We start from the raw sequence: 22,400 nt of genomic DNA, 5'->3' as shown, positions 1-22,400 counted from the left end.
TTTATTAATAATTTAGTCAATCAATGATGTAACAACAAAACGGGCAAATATGCTGATTGATATGCACTTTCGAAGTCTTCGTACCAAGTTATCCCTGATACTGAGAAATGAAGAAGCTAGCAAACAGCTGGAGGTATGTTGGTTGTTTTTCCCTGAAGTAATTTGAGTTTAAAAAAAAAAGAAAAAAAACCAAAACCCAAAAACCAACCTCTTGCATTTCTTGGGTGGTAGAACTTGGCATTGGGGTGAAAGTCATTATTATGTACCGATGCTATTCTTGGTGTTAAAAAGAGGCAGATGGAGATGTAACCCAACAAAGTAGTTACAGTTAAAGAGCCTGTTCTTGCAAAGACTCATTTTTATCTAATCCCATTTTATTCAGCAAGATTTTGTGTGGGATTAAATACAAATATATATATACACACACACATATTTCTTTCATAGTTTGAAGCATAAAATAATTAGCCATTGTTGCACAAATAGTGCCACATATTTGATAGCTTTGAATTACTGTTTTTAAAAATAGATGGGAGTGAATATGGCATGATACTGAGATGGACTAGAACTTGCAAAACAACACAGTGAAAATGAGAGATGGAAGGGGTGAGACTGATGTTGGTAGGATGTATGAAGGGATGGGTTTGCCTATAGATAAAATGTTAGGAAATCATCTTACAGCAGATACAGCTTCTGATATTCCTGTGACTGGAGAGTGGGTGTTGACTGGCAAGAAGCTTGACTCATACTTGTCCATGGGAGAAGAAGAGGGAAAAAAAAAAAAGAGTAGGCTAGAAAATCAGGGGATCTTTATACAGTAGAATTAACATTTCTTCATGGGTTTTCTCCTATCTACAAATCAGAAAAAATAGCAACATTTCTGAAAAATTCTTTTAGATTCACTGTCAAGAACTGGAAGTACCCCTCAAACTATTGTAGTTCAGTTTTACATAGGCGTATACCAGCTCTGTTACTTTAGAACCAGGTTTCATTCTCCCTCACCCCAAGGGTTAAATCTGTTTGGCTGTAGTTTGCAGTGGGATGTGGTGTAGTAGTCCAGGCCTCTTGTATCCAGTAGGTGTACTCACTGTTAAAAGAAGTTTTCTCTTCTGTTCTCTTCTTGGTCTCTTGATTTCTGTATTTCAGAGCTGTAATCCAAGTTTGTTTGGGTCTTGATTTTTCTCAAGACCAAGAAAGGACCGGTTTCTTATTGGTGTTCCTTCTTGAGTACCCCACTGTAGCTCTTCAGTAATCCATTCTTCTCTGTCTTCCTCCAGAACTGACAATTGTGTGGGCAGTTTACCTCTTGAAGTGCAAAGTATTATTTTGGTGGTGGGAAGAACAACAGCCTCTCTAGAGCTAATTCTCTTTACATGCCCCCACAAATGCATGCACCAACAGCTGTTGTCATTGATTCCTTTCCCAAACTAATCTTGCATTCTTGCTGTTGTAAGGCTGAACGTTTTTGCTTCTGTGAAGGACTTGAGAACTTGGTTTGGTTCTCACTAGAAGGTCTTTAGTTACTACCTGAGCAGTACTTAAGTGAAGGTCCTGAGATAAATATATATGGTTGTAATTTGCATGACAAAAGTTGGCTGGTGTCTTTCATGCTGGCATTTGTTTCCTGTACTTCAGGAATCAACTTCAACCAAACCCAAAAAGAAAAGCTTCAGATAGTAAAGATCATATTAATGATTTCTGCTGAGACACTGACATACAAACGGACTACATGTGTTCATCTGCAGAAGAAATATTTAGTGAATGCTTTGGGCTTTACTGCATTAACAGTTCATTTTTTTTCCATCAGATAAACTCTTTTCTGTGTCTTATACTCTCTGAACTTTAAATGTCTGCCACTTTTTACCTTCTAGCAGTTTTACCATTCCTGCTCTGAGCCATAATCACTAGACCAGCTTCTCTTTTTGGTTGTTTTTTTCTTTCCATTTGTTGTACCTTCTTTCTTTTCTGCATATTAGCTTCTTGACTTGCATGGCTCTACTTCTCAAATGTGGCTTTTAGAGCATCAAATAAAATAACCAATTATTTTTTGTTTGTGTTCTTTTCCAGTAGTTGTGGCTTAGTTGTTATTTTGACATACTAAAAAGCCTTTTACAAGTGTACTTTTGTATTCTGGTTTGTATTTTATTCTATCTAAATGCAATTCAGTCATGACCTCTAAGTAGGTCTTAATACATTATTTGCATAGTTGTTTCTTACTAATTTATTGTAGGGATGTAGAATACAGAATTTCCTGTGTTTAAATAAAATACATCTTGTATATGTAATTTACACAATAGTTAATGATATTTTAGTACAAGCAATATAACTACAGTTTGACTGTCATAGCCAAGGTCCCCAGTGTTGATGTAGCTTCATCTTTTCTACATATTAGAGGTAGTTGTGTTAACATCTGATCATTGACTTGATCATCCTGTTCTCTATTCTCATGTGGCAGTCCATAACAGATGTCAACTAGTAAATCAGCATTTGGATTATCTGTTAGAATGTGCATCTGTAAGCATTTAAAATAATGTTTGCTTTCTGAGTTGTCTGTAATCTAGTTAATAAAGTGCTTGATAGAGCTCTCTGAGTATATGAAGTATTTCATCACACTTGGATCTACTGTAGCTGCTGCTCTGTGATTTAGCACAGACAGGATCTTTATCAACAGCTTTAAGCAGGAGCAGGTCAGATAACAGTAGCAGTTTAGCTGGGACAGAGCAGGGCTTACCGTGGGCACTTTCTTGATGTTTTCTCAAACTCCGTAGGGTCTCGTGTTCCTGATGTTAAACTGCTAATTTAAAGTGTGCTTGTGTGTGTCTTCACAGTAGTTAGAGCTTTGATTGCGATGCCGAAACATGTATAGGATTACGTATCTTGGCTCTGGAAAGATAATATACAGCTTTATCTTCCTTCTTCCTTGCAAAACACTCTTTTCATTTTACTTAATAGATTATCACAGTTGGAAATTCTCTTATCTTGCCTCAATGCATTAAACTTTCCTGTGTTCTGTTATGCTCAGATGCTTGTGGGTAGTGTCCACGTTTTTATGTAGGAATTTTACTCACTAGGGTATATAATGACTTTTTTACACATTTTATATTTGCTCTTCTCTGTAGGTTTAAATACTATAACTTCCTTTAAATATGACAGCTTCATTATCATAAACAATATAGATTTTGTTCTGTATGTTTATATCTTACTGATTTCTCTCCATATGTTTCTTTTAGTTCTCAGGGTGACCAAACTTAGTGATCTTCCTGCTTCATATAGCACAAGCATCCTGTAAGGAAACTGTGTTCTGAAAGTATGAAGAGGCTGTGTAGGAGAAACTTACCAGTCATTGTTTTAGTCTTTTTAAACATGTGGTTTTGTTTTGGAAAAAAAATGTGTGCACTTATCTTTAACAGGTTCTGAACTGTATGCAATTCAGTATTTCCCAAGTGTTCTTCCTTGCACTCAGGAGGTTTGTTCATGCTAATAATCTGAGCCACTTGGGACTGACAGAGGCTGTTCATATCAATGCAGGATTGTATGGGTGTTGATGTAATTTAGGTTTCCTGCGTGTTTGAGTATTTCCAGCACCATCCAACGCCACAGTGTGCTACAAGATACTTCTCAAAAGCTTTCTTCTGTTCCCAGCTCCCTTCTGCATGCTTGCTGTGTAGTGGAAGCTTTGTACAATTAAGAAAATACTGAAACTGTGTTTTACATGCGGGCATGTATATGCATACTTGTGCATCAAGTCAGAGCTGACTAACATACTTCTCTTGGAAGCTCAGGACTGCTTTAGGAAATTGTTTACTATGGTCATTGGAGTTATAGTTTGGTTTTTTTCCCCCATTTCGTATATTTTTTGCGAGTTTTATCCAGGTTTCTAGCAATACTTTTTCCAGTTATTTTGAAAATCCTCTTCCAGATCCAAAAGTTGGTTGTTTTTTTTCTGTTTTTTCTTTCTTTCTTGGTATCTTATTTGATATAGGAGATCCTCATTAAGATTCTGTAAGCCATTTTGCGTTGTTTGGTTACACCATAGCAGTTGCATGCAAAGGTGATGAGAGTTGCAAAACAGTAACCAGGTGTTTCATTCAAGAGTGAGCCTCAAATGTGTGATTGAAAGTCATTTTGTGTAATAGTATAGTCTTTAGTCATTGTTACTGCCCTGCTGAAGCAAGGAATTCTGTCTTGATAGCATGTGACAATCTCAAGTTCTCAGATTCACATTTCTACCAAGACAAAAGGGTCATTCCTGGATGAAATTCTTAACATACTTGTTCTCTAAATTCAAGCAATGTGTTGAAGTTATACCTTAGTTTTGTGTTGTCTTGCATAGGCATGGATTCTTCATTTTATTCAGTGCAGTAGATACCCATAGTTGCTGTTTTCTATATAAATTTTGTGTCCAGTAATTGAGTTATTGCTGTTTCCCTCACCTATTAAAATGAATGCAGTTTTTTGTCTTGGAAATCATAGTGTTTGCTTTAATAATCAACACAACTCCTATTTGACCAAGTTGCACAAATGCTGTCTTACATAGTAACACTTGATAGTTATTCAGTGGTAATTCAAAACAGAGGTATCAACACAGCTAGTGGCTAGTCTTATGTTAGTATTTAAAAGGTGACATTAGGACTTCTGAATAAGACTCTTCAGTGTTTTTGAAGTGAAAATGAATGTGTTAAAAGGACTGATTAAAATAAAAAGGATAAGTACCCAATTAAGGAATTGGCTCTAAATTTATCTCTGTTTCTCTCTTTGGTATACTAAAAATCAAGGTAAGCTAACATTATATTTTTCTCCAGAGTTCTAGACAACTTGCATCACGATTTCATGAACAGTTTGTTGTACGTGAAGACCTAATGGGTTTGGCCATTGGCACTCACGGTGCTAATATTCAGCAAGCCAGAAAAGTCCCTGGTGTGACTGCTATTGATCTTGATGAAGATACTTGCACATTCCATATTTATGGAGAGGTAAGTTCTCTTCTTTAGCCTTTAAAAAACCAACCGACCAACCAACACCGAAAAAATGTGGGAAAATGGATCTTGTTTCTCATGCATGTGTCTGTTTCAGGATCAAGATGCAGTGAAAAAGGCAAGAAGTTACCTTGAATTTGCTGAAGATGTCATACAAGTCCCAAGAAATTTAGTAGGTATGTCAATTCTGAAGGCTAACTGCAATAGTAAGGAAGAATGCCTTCCAGGAACTGTTTTTTACTTTCAGAAGGGTGGCAGGGTAAAAGGCTGAAGTTCTCTTTGTGGTACAAAGTTTTGGGGTTTGGGACTACTTTGATTGGTTTTCCAGCTCCATGCAGAATTTTTACAGACATGTTGACCTTCAGTACACTGTAAGAAATTACCTCCTGGTTGGCAGTTCAGGGGTATCTTAAACTAGAAGCAAGTTACAGATGTTTAAACACAAAGTCGAATAGCTTCTGGATTGAGCCAAAGAAGTGACTTCTGCCAGACATGTCCAGAGATTAGTGTGGCTATCAACAGATGAATCTGAAGTCTCATATTTTCCTGTATATTTTAAATTATTTCTTCAACTTGTATTTGTCTTTTTTCCTGTCCTTTTACATCTGAAATACAGTTTGTTTAGAAGCAGCACGGGGGGATGAACTGAATCTGTAGTGATTAGGCAAATACCGTAAAGACAATCTTAATAGATTTCCATTATCAAACACCCTGAAAAAAGTCCTCAAGTGTGCATGCAGCCCTTGTGCATGGGGGGAGATGTTTTAATGAGCTTTTGATGCTACAAAGCAACATAAAAATACAGTAGATAAGAAAAGAACAGGGGAAAATACTATGCAGTATGACATACCTCTAAACCAAATACTTTTAATAGGTTGTCAAGCAGTGTATGAAAGCTGGTGTTGAAGCAGTGTGAAATTCTGCAATGGGACAAGTATTTACAAATGTGGCACCTCATCTCTGGAATTGATTTAAAAACAGTAGTTTCCCTTCTCCACTCCCTCCTGATTCTACTGATGATAAGTAAAAATGATAAGCTGCCATCATTATTTCAACTTGAGGTTTTAATTTCTTTGTTTCTGTTTTTTGTTTAGAACTTTGCAATTATTTCTGTTTTGGCAGTTTTTCATTTCTATTCTGCTTCTTGGCCTGGATCCTTTAGAATATAAAATTGGGTGAACCATATGTTATATCCCAAATAAGCTATGTTTGATAATTTGCTTTTTTAAAGTTCTAATAATTTTCCAAAAAATGAAATAATTTGCTTTAAAAAGGCAGAAGGCTTTTTGCTTTTACTACATTCTTGATATGCAGAATTTTTTTTCTAAAGAAAATGCAAACATCTGGCTTTTTCTACTTAATTATTCTTTAAAAAATTTCAAAGCAAGCAAAACCAGAACAAGAAAAAAACCCACCCAAGATGTTGCTTTTTTTAAAGGCTATATGGAAATTTTTAAGCTGAAACATAGATTAAAAATATATGCATGTAATCCTTAGTTATTTTTAAAGATTTTTATGTATGTTGCCGAATTCTAACTAAAACCAAATAACTTAAAAAGAGATATTTCTTTCATTTGGACAACCAATGTAAGGTTCGTTCTTTTTTCTTTTTTTTCTGTTTGTTTGGTTTACTTGAGATTTTTAAATCACTACTGAGTCTTTTTTACGTTTATTAGTAAGCTGTTAAATTTCCAGTGATGTGTAATGGAGTAAAGTATTCAGAAGAAGCTTTTGACTCTCAGAACAGTCTTTGTTATCAAGGAAGAACTTATTGGCCATCTTTTGTCATGTTTTTTACAATCATATAGCAGTTAAAAATTCATGGTAGAAAAATTGGAACACAGAAATGAAAATTTATTTAGCTTTGAACAATAGGAACAGTGTTCCATGTAATTAAAAGTAGGTTTTAATTTGCTCTTCATGGATTAATTTTATCGGCAAAACAATAGCTGTCATGGACTCAGTATTATTTGCCTTTATTTCAGTGGTATGCCTGGGAAAAAGATTATTCTGTAAGTTTTCCAGCAGTTTTCTGTAAAAAAAAAAAAAAACCCAAACCAAAAAAACCCCAACCCAAAACCAAAAAAAACCAACCCAAAAAAAAACCCCAACCCAAAACCAAAAAAAACCCAACCCAAAAACAAACAAAAAAACAACCCAAAAAAAAACCCCAACCCAAAACCAAAAAAAACCCAACCCCCAAAAAAACCACCAAAAATCCAAACAAAAAAAACCCCAAAGAAAAACAAACACCCACCCCAAACAAAAACAAACAAACAAAAAAAAACCAAAACAAACCCAACCCCAACAACAGCAAAACTTTGTTACATGCAGAAAGCATCTTTTACATTACCCTTTCAAGCTTTTCTTCAATGCTATGATTGGAGGATTTAGCCTTATTACCTCCCAAGCAGCTCAGTTTTCCTCTCAATTTTCAGACCCCAGGTTATTTTGCTGAGGCTGGGGAGAACTAAAGTTTTCATTTTCATTGTCTCAAATCGGAATGCCTGGTTCCTAAGACAAGTGTATGCATTACTGGCATTAGAGTATAATTTATTTCCATTTTTATCTTTGACTTTTTAATGAATTTGAAAACAGTTTATAATATCTCTTAAAAAGCTCAGTTTCAGAGAAAAGAATTTTACATCTGGCTCAAATGGTATCTTCAGTAGTATCAGAAGACTTCATCAACTACAATTTTTTGTGAATGAACTAAGAGTTTTGCTTTGTTCTCTGCCTAAAAGGTAGTTACAGGGATGTTATGACACTTTAAAAGGGTGTTTTGGTTTTGTTTTAAATGCATCCAGCAATGTTTATTTGTAAATCACTGACTTTATTTTACACCTGCCAAAGTAAAGCCAAATAAGCATGCAAGATACTGAATATTTCTGTAATTGAGATGTGTAATTTCAAATAATTTTATACAGAGGTAAGGCATTTGTGATTGAATTTCCTTTGTTCTCTTACAGAAGCTTTAAGAAAGAAGGAAGCTATACTCAGTAACAAACTTTCATAATAAAGTACCTCTCTTCCTGCATGCTGCAGTGGTTGCTTTGGAACATTACCAAAGTTAACACCCCAAGCTTACTTGGACATTTTAGTTCATGGCTCGTTAACTAAATCTTTGTTGTGGAGTATTAAGTCATTTAAGTTCTTGCACTGGTACTAAATACTCTTGTTTAATTAAAGTATAATAATACTCTCAGGTTTGGGGGAAAACACTAAAAGTGGAATGTTCTGTATGTTCTTTCTGTAGGAAAAGTAATAGGAAAAAATGGAAAACTGATTCAGGAGATAGTGGACAAATCTGGTGTTGTAAGAGTGAGAATTGAGGCTGAAAATGACAAAAATATTCCACAAGAAGAGGTATGTTTTCAGTTAATGTGATTTCTGTGCGTGTTAATTGGTGGTTATATTTTACCCAGTGATAAATTCTTCCTTGTGTTTTCATAGTGGTAAAATAAAGTTTTGATTAATATGTGTTTTTCTGATAGTATCTATATTTCCCTTTTAATGCTGAGGAGCATTTTCTTATAAACTTGGCTTGTTATCTGTGTTTAAAAAATGCTTTGTGAAATTTTTTGGTGATGCACCTTAGAGATTCTATTTTATTCCTGTTAGAAGCAGTGACACTGATTCCTACCACTTGCTAAGCTGTAAGTCAGTACATGTGAAACTCACTGTTTTCATTCATTAATTTGCTTTGAGTTTGATCTCTTAGGATTTTATCTGGTTTAAATTTTTATTAGTAATTTCTTACATTGTAAGGAAAAGCTTGTGCTTTATGTGTAAACCTCTCTTTTTTTAAAATACTACCTAAATGCACAGTAGCCTGTAATTGTAACCTAAAGAAAAAACAAGCATGAACAATGTGAAACTCCAGGTTTGCACTGAAAGCAATCAGCCTTGTAAAGGGCCTTAATGAAGTCTTGAACTTTGTAATTTGAGGTGCTTTTATGTGGGGCTGTGTTGAGGGGAAAGGTTGCAAGTTTGTAAGGAAAGCTTCAGGCATGAAGCTTTTAACATCTCAATGCAAAAAGATTCCCTGCAACTTCAAATGTGAAATGTGCTTGTAGAAAACTGAACTGTCTCTAATTTACCTGGAAATCTAAATATATACCAGGTAAGGAACCTTTGCTACTTTGAATAAGATATGAAATGCGTTTCTGGAACCCTTGTGTTCTTGCTTGAGTAGTGATTTCATCTATTGTATTATCACTGTAAAACTACTAAAGACCCACAATCCAATTTTTATCTTTCTATAAATGGTGGCTAAGCAATTATGTCAGGTGTTTTTTACTACTTTACTAGTTTTACATATATCTGAAAAGGTAAAATAGTCAATGTTTAGGTTTAAAGGATTCACTGCTATGTCATATTTCCATTTCTAATGGTAAATTCTTGCAGCATAATTCTTGAACTAGCTTAATAAGTAAGAGAGTGCTATTATTGCTGCAGGCTAAAATTTTCAACATTTTTAATGTTGGCCTACAGAACGATAGAAGGGTAAAAGAGTAGTCAAGGCTGCAATTAGTATGTCAAGTTTTCTTTTTTTCTTCTGGCTTGTAAAAGCTTATTTGTTGATATTCTTCAATCCAAAATGCAGCTTTAAAGATTAACTTTAGAGCTTTTTTTACCTGCCAAGCTCTGCATTCATACTTCTGTGTTACTTGTTAATGACATTGCTAACACTGGCATTGCTTTTGCTGCTTCACGTGTTAGTTGTGTCATACCAGGAGCAACACAGAAACCTGAGGTGCTATCTTGGCAGGTAGGAGTTAGTTCTTGTAAGTTTATTTGTATTTCGCATTTGAAATAAATGTGTGTTAATCTTCCCGTGTGTGAACTTGGATATTACAGCCCTTCTTTTTGTAAAGAACAGTTATTCAGTTTCACATTTTAATACAGCATTGGGTTCTTTTTCTTATGACTGAGATGTTAGAATACTGCCTGTAAATTTCAGTTGCAATTTCATAACTCCTGTAATTTTATAACAGGATCTTTAGGTTTTTTATCTTTTTTAAAATGTTTGTTATAGTAGTATATATTATTTTTATCTCTAAATTTCCTGTGTGCATAGGTCTGCTCAGTATTCACAACTGAAACTAAGTTGAAGATTGGTACTTTTGTTTTGAAGGTAGAAATAAAGTTCAATAAATAAGCACTTTGATGCTTTTGTATGGCTAAAATTGCTTGACATCCTTACCAGCTCATGTTCTTAATAGTTGGCTTTGCTATGCCTAAAATCCACTGCTAAAAGCAACAACAAGCTGTTTCCTTAAATGCCTTTTTAAGTCAGTTGTCTTGTGATCTTTTAATAATAGATACTATGTGCTAGTTAATGCCAGTTTAGTAGAAATTTCATTGTTCTTTATCAGGTTGTATTAAATATTTATGAAACTTAAAATACCCCAGATAATAAAACATTTCAGTCAGTGATGCCTGTGGCTAAAGGATTTCTTAGCATTAGTTTCTTAGCATTAGAGGATTGTGTAATTTTTTTTCTTGTATGTAATGCAAATGTGTAAGAACTAACAAAAGTTGTTTGTGTGTAACAAAAAAAAAAAAAAAAGAAGAAAAAAAAAAAAAGCAGAGACATGTTATAGACTTGCCACTGTTAGGGAACCTCAGCATGTATTAAACCTGTGCCTGTATTTTTAAGACATTTGTGTCTCAAATCACTTCACTTCTGAAAAAAACCCCTCCCTTGGAATGCAGTCTGTAAAGGGTATTTGTACAGTGAAAATTAAAGGTGTCTTTAGAGGTCATGATGAGATACCAAAAATAAAATTTAAATTAATTCAGTAGGTGTAGCCAGGTTCTGGGTCTGCAATAGCAGAGGTTTCAGCAGCTGAGTGTTTATCAGACTTCCAGGCTGACTTCTGTAGTCCACAGTGAAGCTTACACTGCCATGGTGAGGCTGCAGCTGGTACAAGAGTCAAGTAGTTTAAAGGTACCTCATCGGATCTGCGTGGGCTGCAATCACACCTCTGAAATGCTGCCTGGGCCTATTTTAGTGTCAGGAGTTCTAGTGTGGAAATTATCCTTGCATCTGCTAAAATTTAGCTGTTTTCAGCACTCAGGGGGGCCCTTTTAGGTAGATTTCTTAGCCTGCCTTGGCCGCCTAGGTTAGTTTTTAGATATTTTATCTCCAAGTGTCATAATTTCATGCATTAGAATTTCCGGCTTTACATATTTCAGGTATTGAATCACTTAAACAAAATGCTTGAAAGGTAAAAGAAATGTAAGTTAGCAATCATTACCTGAAGTACTATTTCTTGAATATGTTTTTGTTTGCCTTTTACAAATTGAGAACTCCTTGTTTTAAGACATGGTGTTAATTTGATTTACTTTTTTGAAAAATCAAAGGTTTCTTTATTGACATGTAACCTAAAAGTACCTCATGTGAGAGAGTAGATGTGTGATCAGCAAAGGTGGTATTAATTTTGAAGGGAGGAAACCTGAAGTGTTTTGAATTTACTCTTTTTACTTGTTCATAAAAAAAAAATTGTTGGCATTGTGATGCATACAGTCTAAATTTTCTTATTAAACAAAAGCTCTGCATAAAGGGAATTGATCTACGTGTTCTAGTCAACATCAAAATTTAAATACACTGTTGTCTCATTTTTTTAAATTATGCTTATCTGTGTTGTAAAAATTGTTTTCAAGTTTTACAGTGATATGTTTCATTCTCTTCAGTAGCTGATGCTTAATCAGTAACCATAGGACTACTGTTACTGTGTTTTAGGGAATGGTACCATTTGTGTTTGTGGGAACCAAGGATAGCATCACTAATGCAACTGTTCTTCTGGATTATCATCTTAATTATTTAAAGGTGAGGAAAACAATGCTGCAATAGCTAGCAATACTTAAGATGGTAACAATAAGGTGATGATCAAAATGTGTTTGGGCCCCAAAGGCTGTTGAAAAATTTGTATTATAACAGGGTTTCAGTCTAAAAAGACTTCTTGTAAAAGCCATGTTTTATTGAAGAATCATTTATCTGAAGGATAGTGTGAAAAAGCAATTTTCCTCAGAATGCAGAACACAAAGGAATGAGAAAAAATTTTTTAAAAATCTATCTCAAAAAATGCTGACAACTTTGTGTACAAGGAATAGTCGGTGCCTCACGCAACTGCAAAGCAAGCAGCGTTCTATGCAGAGATCTCGTATACAGTGGGCATTTTACTTTAAAACCCTAAACTTCTTTTTCTGTAGTTAATTGACATTTCATACTTGAGGATGTTCTGTGGGCGATTCAGCTTTGGGTTGTGTTTGCCTCTTGGCTCTGTAAGTTCTCCAGCAGTCTGCAGTGCTGGTTGTCTTTTGTATAGGGAGCAAAAAATGTTCTGCATTATTGCTTATAGTTACTTCTGCTGATGGTTATTATGGCCAGGTGCTCAGTCTTTGATGGCAGGGCCAGATGCTAACAGTAGGGACTGCTTCTTGCATCTCTTGAAACCTCCAGACCATTCAGAATTTGCTGCATATTCAGTCTGTGGAGTAGCTGTCACTGAACCTTCTAGAACGCTAAAATTTCTGTATAGCTAAAAGAAACTTTTCAGTACAGGTATGAGAGGAGTTAGAAGAAGAAACAACTTTTGTTCCCTTACCTACTCAATAGCTATACCTTGTAATCCTGCTTGTGGAGCACTTGGATTTATCCATGGTTTGGAGCAGAGATACAGCAGCTCTGCAGCTGTTGGGTAGTAGAGGCAGAGAAAGGACCACATGAAAACTAGTACTAAAAATCAAGCTTCTTTCTTGCATGCTCACTGATATTTCAGAAGATATATCTGGTTTTACTTTGGCCACCTTAAATAGGTATTTGCATGTGAGTTGGTACTTGAATGGGTACTGCCATGTGGAAGGTGCTTAACAGCCCAGTAATTTTTTTTAGATTCTTCAGTTCATTATCAATTAGGGTCATTATCTCTTAGTACTGTCCTTCTAACCTTTCTGAACAGAAGGGCACATACAACAGTGTTCATCAATCTGTATAACAGCTAGAGGATAGATTCTTACCTTGGAGGTTTTGATCTCAGCCTTCTCATCCCATTTAACGTACACACAAAATGTCATCATCTTAGTGGCCTGTTGCCTTATGGTTCAGTTCCAGAATAATGGCCTCCAGTTCTCCAACAAGAAGTGGAACTGACTCGTTCTTTTAAGATTTTCTGTGTTTCTGTGCCTCCAGGCAAAGTTTAATAAGGAAACTTACTGTAAAAGATACCCAATAGGGCATCAACATCAAATGTTCTATATGAACTCAAAGTAGTGAATTTCTCTATAAAAGAAGAAAGCAGGCTTGCCTGGAGTGACTGTTATGTAGTGAGGTTTCAGGATCCTGAGAGGAAGGAGAAATACTAATACCAGGATCACAGCCCCAGACTGCAGGCAAGTGGACTTTGGCCTGTTCAGGGTTTTGCTTGAAAGAATCCCGTGGGATGCATTCATGGAAAGAAAACACATCCAGGAGAGCTGGCTGATATTGCCTTCTCCAAGCTCAAGAATAGTCCCAACTTGATATGCAGGCAGTCACACAAAAATAGCAGGAGGCCTGCATGGATGAACAAGGAGCTTCTGGCAAAACTGAAACATAAAAAGGAGTCATATAAGGGGTGGAAGTAAGGACAGGTGATGCAGGAGGAATATGAAGACATGACATGAGTGTGCAGGGGTGAGTTTGGGAAAGCTGAAGTCTATCTAGAGTTGAAAATGGCAAGGCATGTGAAGGGCAACAAGAAGGGCTTCTTACAGGTATATTGGCAGCAAAAGGAACACTACAGAAAATGCAGGCCTGCAGCTGAATGGAGTAGGGAACTTGATCACAAAGTGCAAGGATGAGGTGCTGAATGTCATCTTCACTTTGTTTTTTTTCATCAATAAGATACATCCTAAGGGATGCCAGACCCCTGAAACCAGTGGGAGAGTCTGGAGCGATGAAGACTGATACTTCCTAAGGGAAGATTGAGTTAGGAAACATCTGAAAATAAAAAAGGGACATACACATATCAACAGGACCTGATGGGATGCATCCCTGAGTGCCAAGGCATCTTGTCAAAGTCCTGGGTGACCTACAGAGATCCCTTCCAATATTACACTGAAACTTCCATAAACAGCTTTTTCCCTGAATTTTTTTTTTTTGAAAAAAAGGTGGTTGCAACTTTTTGATGATAGCTAGACAACATCTCAAACTGACAAAAGTACTTTTCCCCATTATAATGAAGTAGAATTTAACAGCAGTGTAACCTCTAGTCCTTTTTATGAAACCGTACTATTACATCATAATTGTTTAATAACTGGGATATTTGTCACATGCAACAGTATAAGAAGCCTGTGTTGGAATCTAAAAGGTTTAAATTATGCTATAAATGGGTGATATTATTGTGTTCAAAAATAAAGAAGTGTTAATCTCTCTGTTTAAAGAATGTTTTAACTTCCTTAAGGATAAAGATCTCAGATTTAATACTGAAGAATAGTCAAGTGTATCTCCAAAAAACAGTTGATCTGAGTGCTTTTTCTTGATGCATCTATTTAAACAAACCTAAACTTGCCAACTGTGCCACAGGGAGAACTGTATTGGTAACAGATTTGAACATTCATAAATGTTTTTTCGGTAAACAAATTATTCCCAAAGCTGAGTTACTATTCCAGTATTAAATAGATTATTAGCTACAATACTTAAGCATTCTTCCTTTCTGAGAACTGCATGTCTCTACATTCAGATGATTAAATAGTGGTTACATATGACTTGCTATGCTTGTGTTTGTGTAGGAAGTGGACCAGCTGCGTTTGGAAAGATTGCAAATTGATGAGCAGCTTCGACAGATTGGAGCTACTTCTAGGCCACCACCAAATCGTACAGATAAGGAAAAAGGGTACATGACTGATGATGGTCCAGGACTCGGACGTGGTAGTCGACCTTACAGAAACAGAGGGCATAGCAGGCGTGGTCCAGGCTATGCTTCAGGTAGGTAACTAGAAGTACACTTATTTTAAAGAGTGACCTATTGGTCTTTTGATTTCTTGAAAAAGACTGGACTTGGAAACAGCTGTTAAAACAGAAATTCAGTTAACACTGAATATTAGTATTTGAAGATTACATAGAGCTTTCTGCTGTAGAAAATCTTTGAAGTAAAATGTAGTGCTATGTAATTTAAACTTATTTCCATGCAGTTCCTGTCTCTTACAGCATGCTTATGTCTTCTACATTATGAACTCTTTAGGGCAAGCTTTGTTATTTTTATCTATATTTTGAAAAATTCCTAATAATAAAGCCTCAGTTTTCATTTGAGCCTGTAAGACTATTTTAATATAAACACTTATAGGTGAAAATACTGCGTAGCTAAATTTGCAGAAAAGCTGTCTTCCTCATTGAATTGAATTTCTGTGTTTTCACTAGAAGAGCATAATCACCAAAATATAATGTACCTCTTAAAAACTGTAATTCATTAATGAATAGTTTTCAGGTTTGTGCTTCTTCAGAGCAATCTCTTACTTTATTATCCATAACACAGGTCAGCTGGTGTTTGTCCTGACTGAAAGGCCTGTAGTAGGAGCTTGATAAGACAGTCTTTAGCTTATATTCTACATAATACAAAATTAATGTTTTTCTGCTGAAGCCCTTTTACTATTTTTAGAAGATGAGAGCTCACCTGGCTAGTAAGAGGGCTACGGGGAAAAATTGGGGAAAAGAACTAGCTTTTATCAGTGAAGGTGATCTGTTAACTGGAAAAATTGTAATGGCCAGTTATTTTGGATTTGGTACATTTCTAGCATTCTGACTTTTTTCTCTGCTTTTGTAGTGTGTGTTACAGACTCTTTCGTGATGGAGTTTTTTTCTTTTCATAGAGGAGTTGCAGTGGTGAGGGGAGATGGGACAGGTTATGTTCTGAACTTCCAGTTTTAGGAATAGAAAGTCTAGTCTATTAGACTTCCTAAGTTTAGACTGATTACATTTGCATAGTAGATTCAATAATATGTTGATAGGCTGATAGCACGGAGTAACTATAAACGTGTGGTGCACTTAAATAATTAACCTTAAACACACGTCTAACTTTTATGTCTGTCTTGACTTTTTTGAAGAAGTTTTATACATGTTTCTGTATTATGTACATTATAGAGGTTGGGAGACAAAAAAAATCCCACAACTGTTTATTAACGAAAAAAAAACAAAAGAAAATTTTGAAAGATACACTTTTTTCATTCTATTATAGTATTTTCATGCTACGCTACACTGGCATGTTTGGATTCTTTTTTTTATCCTCCTGATAGGAACTAATTCTGAAGCATCAAATGCTTCTGAAACAGAATCTGATCACAGAGATGAACTTAGTGATTGGTCAGCAGCCCCAGCAGAAGAGGAGCGAGACAACTACCTTCGTAGAGGAGATGGGCGAAGACGTGGAGGCGGCGCAAGAGGACAAGGAGGGAGGGGTCGTGGAGGATTCAAAGGTAAATGTAGGCTTAATTTTGAGAAAGAGGTCAGTGTTGGAATTCTTAAGCAAACTCACTTCTGTCAGCCTCTTGTTTTATCATCTTCTCCAGCATCCTAGCCATCCTGGTGGCTCTCCTGAATTCTCTCCACTTTGTCAAACTCCTGAGTATTTTGTTTCAGGTCTGTTGCATGTTGAGCAGAGGGGAATAATCCCTTCTTCTGACCTGCTGGCCACACTCCTACTAACACAGCCCATTATTCAGTCGGCTGTCATTGCTACAAGAGCACACTCATGTCTTACTCAAGTTGTTGTCCGCCAGGACAGCTCCTTTTGTGTGGAGCTGCGGCACAGTCAGTCCACAGGGTGTGCTACTGCATGGAGTTATCCTGCTGAAGCTGTGGGACTTGAGATTCATCTTTAAAGCTAGTGAGTTTTCTGACAGCCCATTCCTTCAGCTTGTTGAGGTCCTTGTGATTAGCAGCCCTGACCCTCCAGTGTATCAGACTGCTGCCCACAGTTCGGTGTCATCTGCAGAATTGCTGTGGAGGCATCCCATGCCAGTGCCTCTTCGTACATTATATAAAGCCTCTCCGCTATATAAATCAATTAGGATAGCATTCTCAATCATTTGCTTTCCTAGTGTGCATCTTGACTCAAGTTTGTGGGCTGTGCCATCACACGTGGAGGTCAAGGGATCAAGTTCTAGTTTGTTAGTGGATATAGCAAAATCCTTTATAATCTTATTCATTCATCTGTCTGTATTCCCATCTTCTTATATTTGTTTTTCATGCACCAGGATTATATAAGGTTGTTAATTCTTCTTGCAGGAAATGATGAACAGTCACGAACAGATAACCGTCAGCGTAACTCAAGAGATGCAAAAGGGAGAACAGCAGATGGATCTCTTGAGGTAATTTTTCTTTTATTGGAAGTCTGCACTGTTTAAAATTACATTGTGTCATACACTGACTTTAGAGTTCAAAACTGCAAGCGACACAGTAGCCTTGTGTTTCCTTATTTCCTAATTCCCTAATTAGATCTACGAGAGTTCTGTGTCATTTTGTAACATATGCAGGAATCTCAATATATCAAGTTGTGTTAAGACGCAACTTCATAATGTTAGCTTAGCTCTACGTTTGGTTGGAACTCTGATCAGGAGTCCCACGGATTTACTAACTGGCTTGATTTGAGTGTTTGTTCTTACTAGGTTTTTGATTTTAGCTTTTCTTTTTTGCTGCGTTGTGTATTGTTATCTGTCGCCTATGTGCCTGAGGGAGGAGAATCCTTAACGCTTTATAGAGAGAGAGAGTGTTGTAGCCAGAATCTACAGAGTAACAGAAACTACCTTCACCACTAAATGAAACATTTACAATTGAAGGCTATGCAATCTAGAAAGTAAGTTAAAAATGCACATCAAGAAACTCTTCAAGTCATATATTGAAATATTCTATAACTTTAAATATTTTATAGCCTTTTATAAGATATTTCTACATTTTTTTCAAGTACGTTTTGTTGCATAAAGTTATTCAGTCTATTTTATAGATATATGTGAAGTTTCCCCACATGGAAACCATTCTTTCTTCAAATGGTAACATGCAAACCTTTTACCATATATTACCACATAGGATGAGTTATGTTGGGAGGAAGAAATAATTAGCAGCTGGAAGCTGCTGCCTTCTGTGTGGCACTACCAGGAGTCATGCTTCCAGTGGGAGAATGAGATGACTCTTGGTTTGGTTTTAGAAAGCCTGTTTAAGAAAGGAGGGGGAAAAAATGGAACAAGTGACCAAATGCTTAGTTTTTCCAGTGGGAGTGCTGAACTTGAAGGTGTAGTACCTGAATACACATCTGAAATGCAAACAATTAACATGTAAAAAAAAAAAAAAAACTTTTATGGCCACAGAACTTCTGTAGTTAATCTAATCAACTTACAAAGTTTGAAGTGGAGAACTGTGGTGCTGAAAAAGAAACTAAGGCACTAAACAAGTCATGATTTTTTTTTTCCTGTTGCTCTCAGATTTGGATGAGATGATATTCTATATGAAAATAAGTACTTGCATATTGTTGAAACCTGACTGATCAAGTTGTAAACATTTTTTAATTTTTTAGACTTACCCCCTTTACAGACATAAAAATCTTGCTTTTGAAATGCTTTTTTAAGGGTTTTTTTTATGACCACTTAAAAAGGCCACAGAAGCCCTTTTGGTGGATTAAAAGAAACTTTGCAAATTCAGAAGGTGGCTGAGTAGATTTTTTTTTTTGAGTGTTAGTATCATTTCATGGCAGCTTTTCTATGTTGTTTTTTTTTTTTTCCAAAATGTTTGTATGTTACAAGTAGGAAGTTGAATTACTGAAAGTGAAATGATGTTTCAAAGTGCCATCTGCTCTTAGTTCTTCAACTTTCTCTTGCAAAAGGAGAACAATTTTTTTACCTTCCAAGGCTAGGTAGACCGGGAGGTTGGTTGTTTTTATTTTAAGTCACAAGTATGTGGCATTTTTGAACTGAAAAGAATTCACACACTCCGTTTCAGCTGGGCATGTTTAACAAAGCCATAAGGGTATGGCACTATTTGTGTCTTCTGACTATTTAATAAATAGTGCTCCTCCCAGGCTGCTAAGGTAGCGAATACGTAAGGGGTGGATGAAAGGAAGAGAATGCTTTATATAACTCTGACTTGTTCCAGATCAGAATTGACTGCAATAATGAAAGGAGTGTCCACACTAAAACATTACAGAATACCTCCAGTGAAGGTAGTCGGCTGCGCACGGGTAAAGAACGTAATCAGAAGAAAGAGAAAACGGACAGCGCAGATGGTCAACAGCCGCTGGTGAATGGAGTACCCTAAACTGCATAATTCTAAAGTCATATTTCCTATACTGTTTCAGTAATTCCTATTCCATGTTAGAGAAACTTGTTAGGCCAAAGACAAATAGTAGGCAAGATGGCGCAGGGCATGAAATGAACATATGTTCTCTGTTAGCCTTTTTTAACATCAACAGTATGCAGTTGTTTTCAGAATAAGAAGTTATTCAAATATTTGCATAAAAATACCTGAATTTCCGAAAATCGCTTTCAAGTACATATTGCAGTTCAAACAATGAAAGATTCTTTTTTGTTTGTTTTAAAAATACTGAGCTGTGCATTGGTAAACTTTCTGTTCAGTTGTACCATTTTAACACATCGGGTCAAATTCACTGCTCAATTTCAATTTTCAGAATAAATAGTGTTTGCAGTAATCAAATTGGCTTCTGTTTTCAATCTAACTTACAAGTTCTTCATGAAATGCTATGTCGTTTTATGTCCTGTGTCAGTTCACATTCTGGTCCACCTTTTTCAATATTTTAGTGGACCCTGAAATATGTGTGATGTAACAGTTGTCATTTTCATTAGCAAAAAAGTTGTATGATCTGTGCCTTTTTTATATCTTGGCAGGTAGGAATATTATATTTGGATGCAGAAATCAGGGAAGATGAGTTGGTAACACTAAATGTAAAATATATGTAGCAATCCTTGTCAGACGTTAGTACTTTATAGACAAGTGCATGCTTTCCATAATTTTTTCCTTACATAAACATTGAGTTAGGCAGTTATAAGAATAGGAAATTTATTTTGCACTGAAGATTTGGCAAATAGTGTTATTGAAAAAGGGGTGTAATTTTTTTCTTTGTAGGCAGTACAGAAGCTTTTTTTTTTAAAAAAAAAAAATTAAAAAAAAAAAACTTTCCATTGAGGAAAACTAAAAAACTCATTGTTACTGAGGGAACAAGTGTAACGTGTTCACAAGCTAGTAATGTGTGCCTGCTATTTGGCCAGATGACCAGTTCAAAGCGCTGATGTTTTTCATCCTCCCAAAATTTTTTGACTTGCTTATTTTAATTCGGGGTCTATCTCAGGAGAGGTAGGAAGAAAATCACCATGTGTAATGCCCTGGAAAGTACAGATTGTAGTAGTTGGAGATACTGGGGGTAGAACAAAAATTCATATTTGGAGGTACAAGGTCTGAATTACCAGCCAACCTGAAGGTGTCGCAGAATCTGATCCAAAGTACAGTTGTACACCAGGGAAGGGTGGGAAGTGGTGGGAGGAGCTGTGCTTTCGTTTATTTCTGATCACACATTAAACTTACTGGGCAAAACTGTATAAGGACCTTCATTTTAATCCATTTTTATTCAGATTACTCCAGAAGGAGAGCCACTGTTTATGTACAGAGTTGTACAAACTTGACCTTGCCTCTGATGTATTTTGTGAGTTTTGTTTCTTTGCTTTTTTCATTCTTTTTTTCCTTGCATACAGGTGAGCATACTAAAAAACGGCAACGAACTGCACATGATTTAACAAATATAAAAATGTCTTAAAAAGTATTGCCAAACATTAATGTTGATTTCTAGTTATTTATTTTGGGAATGTATAGTATTTGAAAACAGAAATTGGTACCTTGCACACATCATCTGTAAGCTGTTTGGTTTAAAATACTGTAGATAATTAACCAAGGTAGACTGACCTTGTAATGTAACTGCTCTTGGGCAATATTCTCTGTACATATTAGCTACAACAGATTGGATTTTATGTTGACATTTGTTTGGTTATAGTGCAATATATTTTGTATGCAAGCAGTTTCAATAAAGTTTGATCTTCCTCTGCTAACTGATGTTGATGCAATCCTTATAAATGATTGCTTTTAAAAATCTCAACTTACAAAATGTAGAGATAAAGTATTTCTTTGTTTAGACTTTAGCTGTAGCCATTGTTTATTTACACGTTTTAGAAGACTTCTAAAATATTACCGGTTTTCAAAAATATGGCACATAATGCTCAAGAAAACGCAATCTCATAATGAAATGGTACAGTACCTGTTGAGTTGTCACACTACATGCACTGTATTTCTCGCATTCAGTGGTTGAGTTCACTAAGGTGCTAACACTAGGTTAAATGTGAAATTACTAAACTACAGTCTGACTAATTAGCTGCATTCCATTTTCAAGTGCATTTTGGGGTTATGACCTTTTTCAGTATTTGTGTGCTTAACATGTATCCCTTTCAATTCAAATTCCAGTGTTTTTAAATGTTATTAAATTTCAACAAATTAAACTGTGAATCTAAATGTACAATTTTACTTTGAAAAGTCATGTTGTTACAAAACTTGAAAGTGCAACGAATGTCTGATGCTTGAGTCCAGGTCCGTCCTATTGGTAACTTACAAAGTATGGTCTAATGAATTAAAATTATTTTTAAAATAAAGTTCTTTAAAAAGAGTGAGAGGTATTTGTGAATGATGACAAAGTCTAAATTCAGTAGGGTTAAGCTTAAACTATGAATTAACAAATGCTTATGAAAACAGAAAGTTTCTGTTTCTTTACTAAATGCATTTTTGTTAATGATGGTGGGAAGTCAAGATTTTCGAAGTTGGTATAAAACCTTATCAAAGAAAAGTCCTTTTATACAGCTGTTTTGAAGCATAGATAAAAATCTCTGAGCGTTCATGAGTTCAAGAAGCAAATAGGTTTAGTTTCTTGAATACAGAAATCATTTAAGTTACTTATAGATGAGCTTTTTCAGCTCTTTGTGTCTCTAAAATCAAACATTGTGTACCATGCTTCCTTTCAACAATCCAGAAACAAAATTAAGTACTGCATGATACTGAGCGTAGACTCTGTGTTCTTCATAGGAGCACTTACTGTGAAAGATAACTTATTTTCCTGAACTGCAGTATGTTTCTCTGCAGAACCCTTCAGTATTGAATATTAAAAGGGAATAGATTAATTAGCTCCCAGGGAGTATTCCTCAGTCACCTCAGGAGCTCGTAGTGCTGGGGAATGGTGTTCTGTGTTACATTGTAATGGTGTTCTCCAAGAGGAAAGGTGGGTCTCATGTTTTTCATCCTGTCTATTGTTAAAGATTTTGTCTGTTTCCAGAAACAGCAAGACTTGCAGTGGAATACCTGTATTGAGGGGTGGGAGGAGATGTTGGTACTGGTTCTGGTGGCTA

The 22,400-nt window shown here is 35.8% G+C and overlaps 1 protein-coding gene across 5 annotated transcripts in view; it reads left to right on the top strand.

Annotated features, from left to right (window-relative positions):
• FMR1 (fragile X messenger ribonucleoprotein 1) overlaps positions 1-21,059 on the top strand; it is a 33,601-nt gene extending 12,542 nt beyond the window's left edge. Inside the window, exons 7-16 of one of the 5 annotated variants that reach the window (XM_074882263.1) lie at positions 17-133; positions 4,800-4,970; positions 5,071-5,149; positions 8,230-8,339; positions 11,722-11,808; positions 14,751-14,946; positions 16,251-16,430; positions 17,242-17,324; positions 17,688-17,809; positions 19,099-19,237. In XM_074882263.1, the coding sequence (XP_074738364.1) occupies positions 17-133; positions 4,800-4,970; positions 5,071-5,149; positions 8,230-8,339; positions 11,722-11,808; positions 14,751-14,946; positions 16,251-16,430; positions 17,242-17,324; positions 17,688-17,771 (1,107 nt within the window). In that variant the 3' untranslated portion in view covers positions 17,772-17,809; positions 19,099-19,237. Of the gene's footprint in view, positions 1-16; positions 134-4,799; positions 4,971-5,070; positions 5,150-8,229; positions 8,340-11,721; positions 11,809-14,750; positions 14,947-16,250; positions 16,431-17,241; positions 17,325-17,635; positions 17,810-19,098 lie in introns of those variants that run through there. The other 4 variants (XM_074882262.1, XM_074882261.1, XM_074882265.1 and 1 more) reach the window with 4 other exon arrangements.
• The last annotated feature ends 1,341 nt before the right edge of the window (positions 21,060-22,400 follow it).

This window comes from Strix uralensis, chromosome 13, assembly GCF_047716275.1.
Source record: "Strix uralensis isolate ZFMK-TIS-50842 chromosome 13, bStrUra1, whole genome shotgun sequence".
Lineage (NCBI taxonomy): Eukaryota > Metazoa > Chordata > Aves > Strigiformes > Strigidae > Strix > Strix uralensis.
Note: the sequence above shows the minus strand (reverse complement) of the source record. Positions and strands in the feature narration are given on the sequence as shown.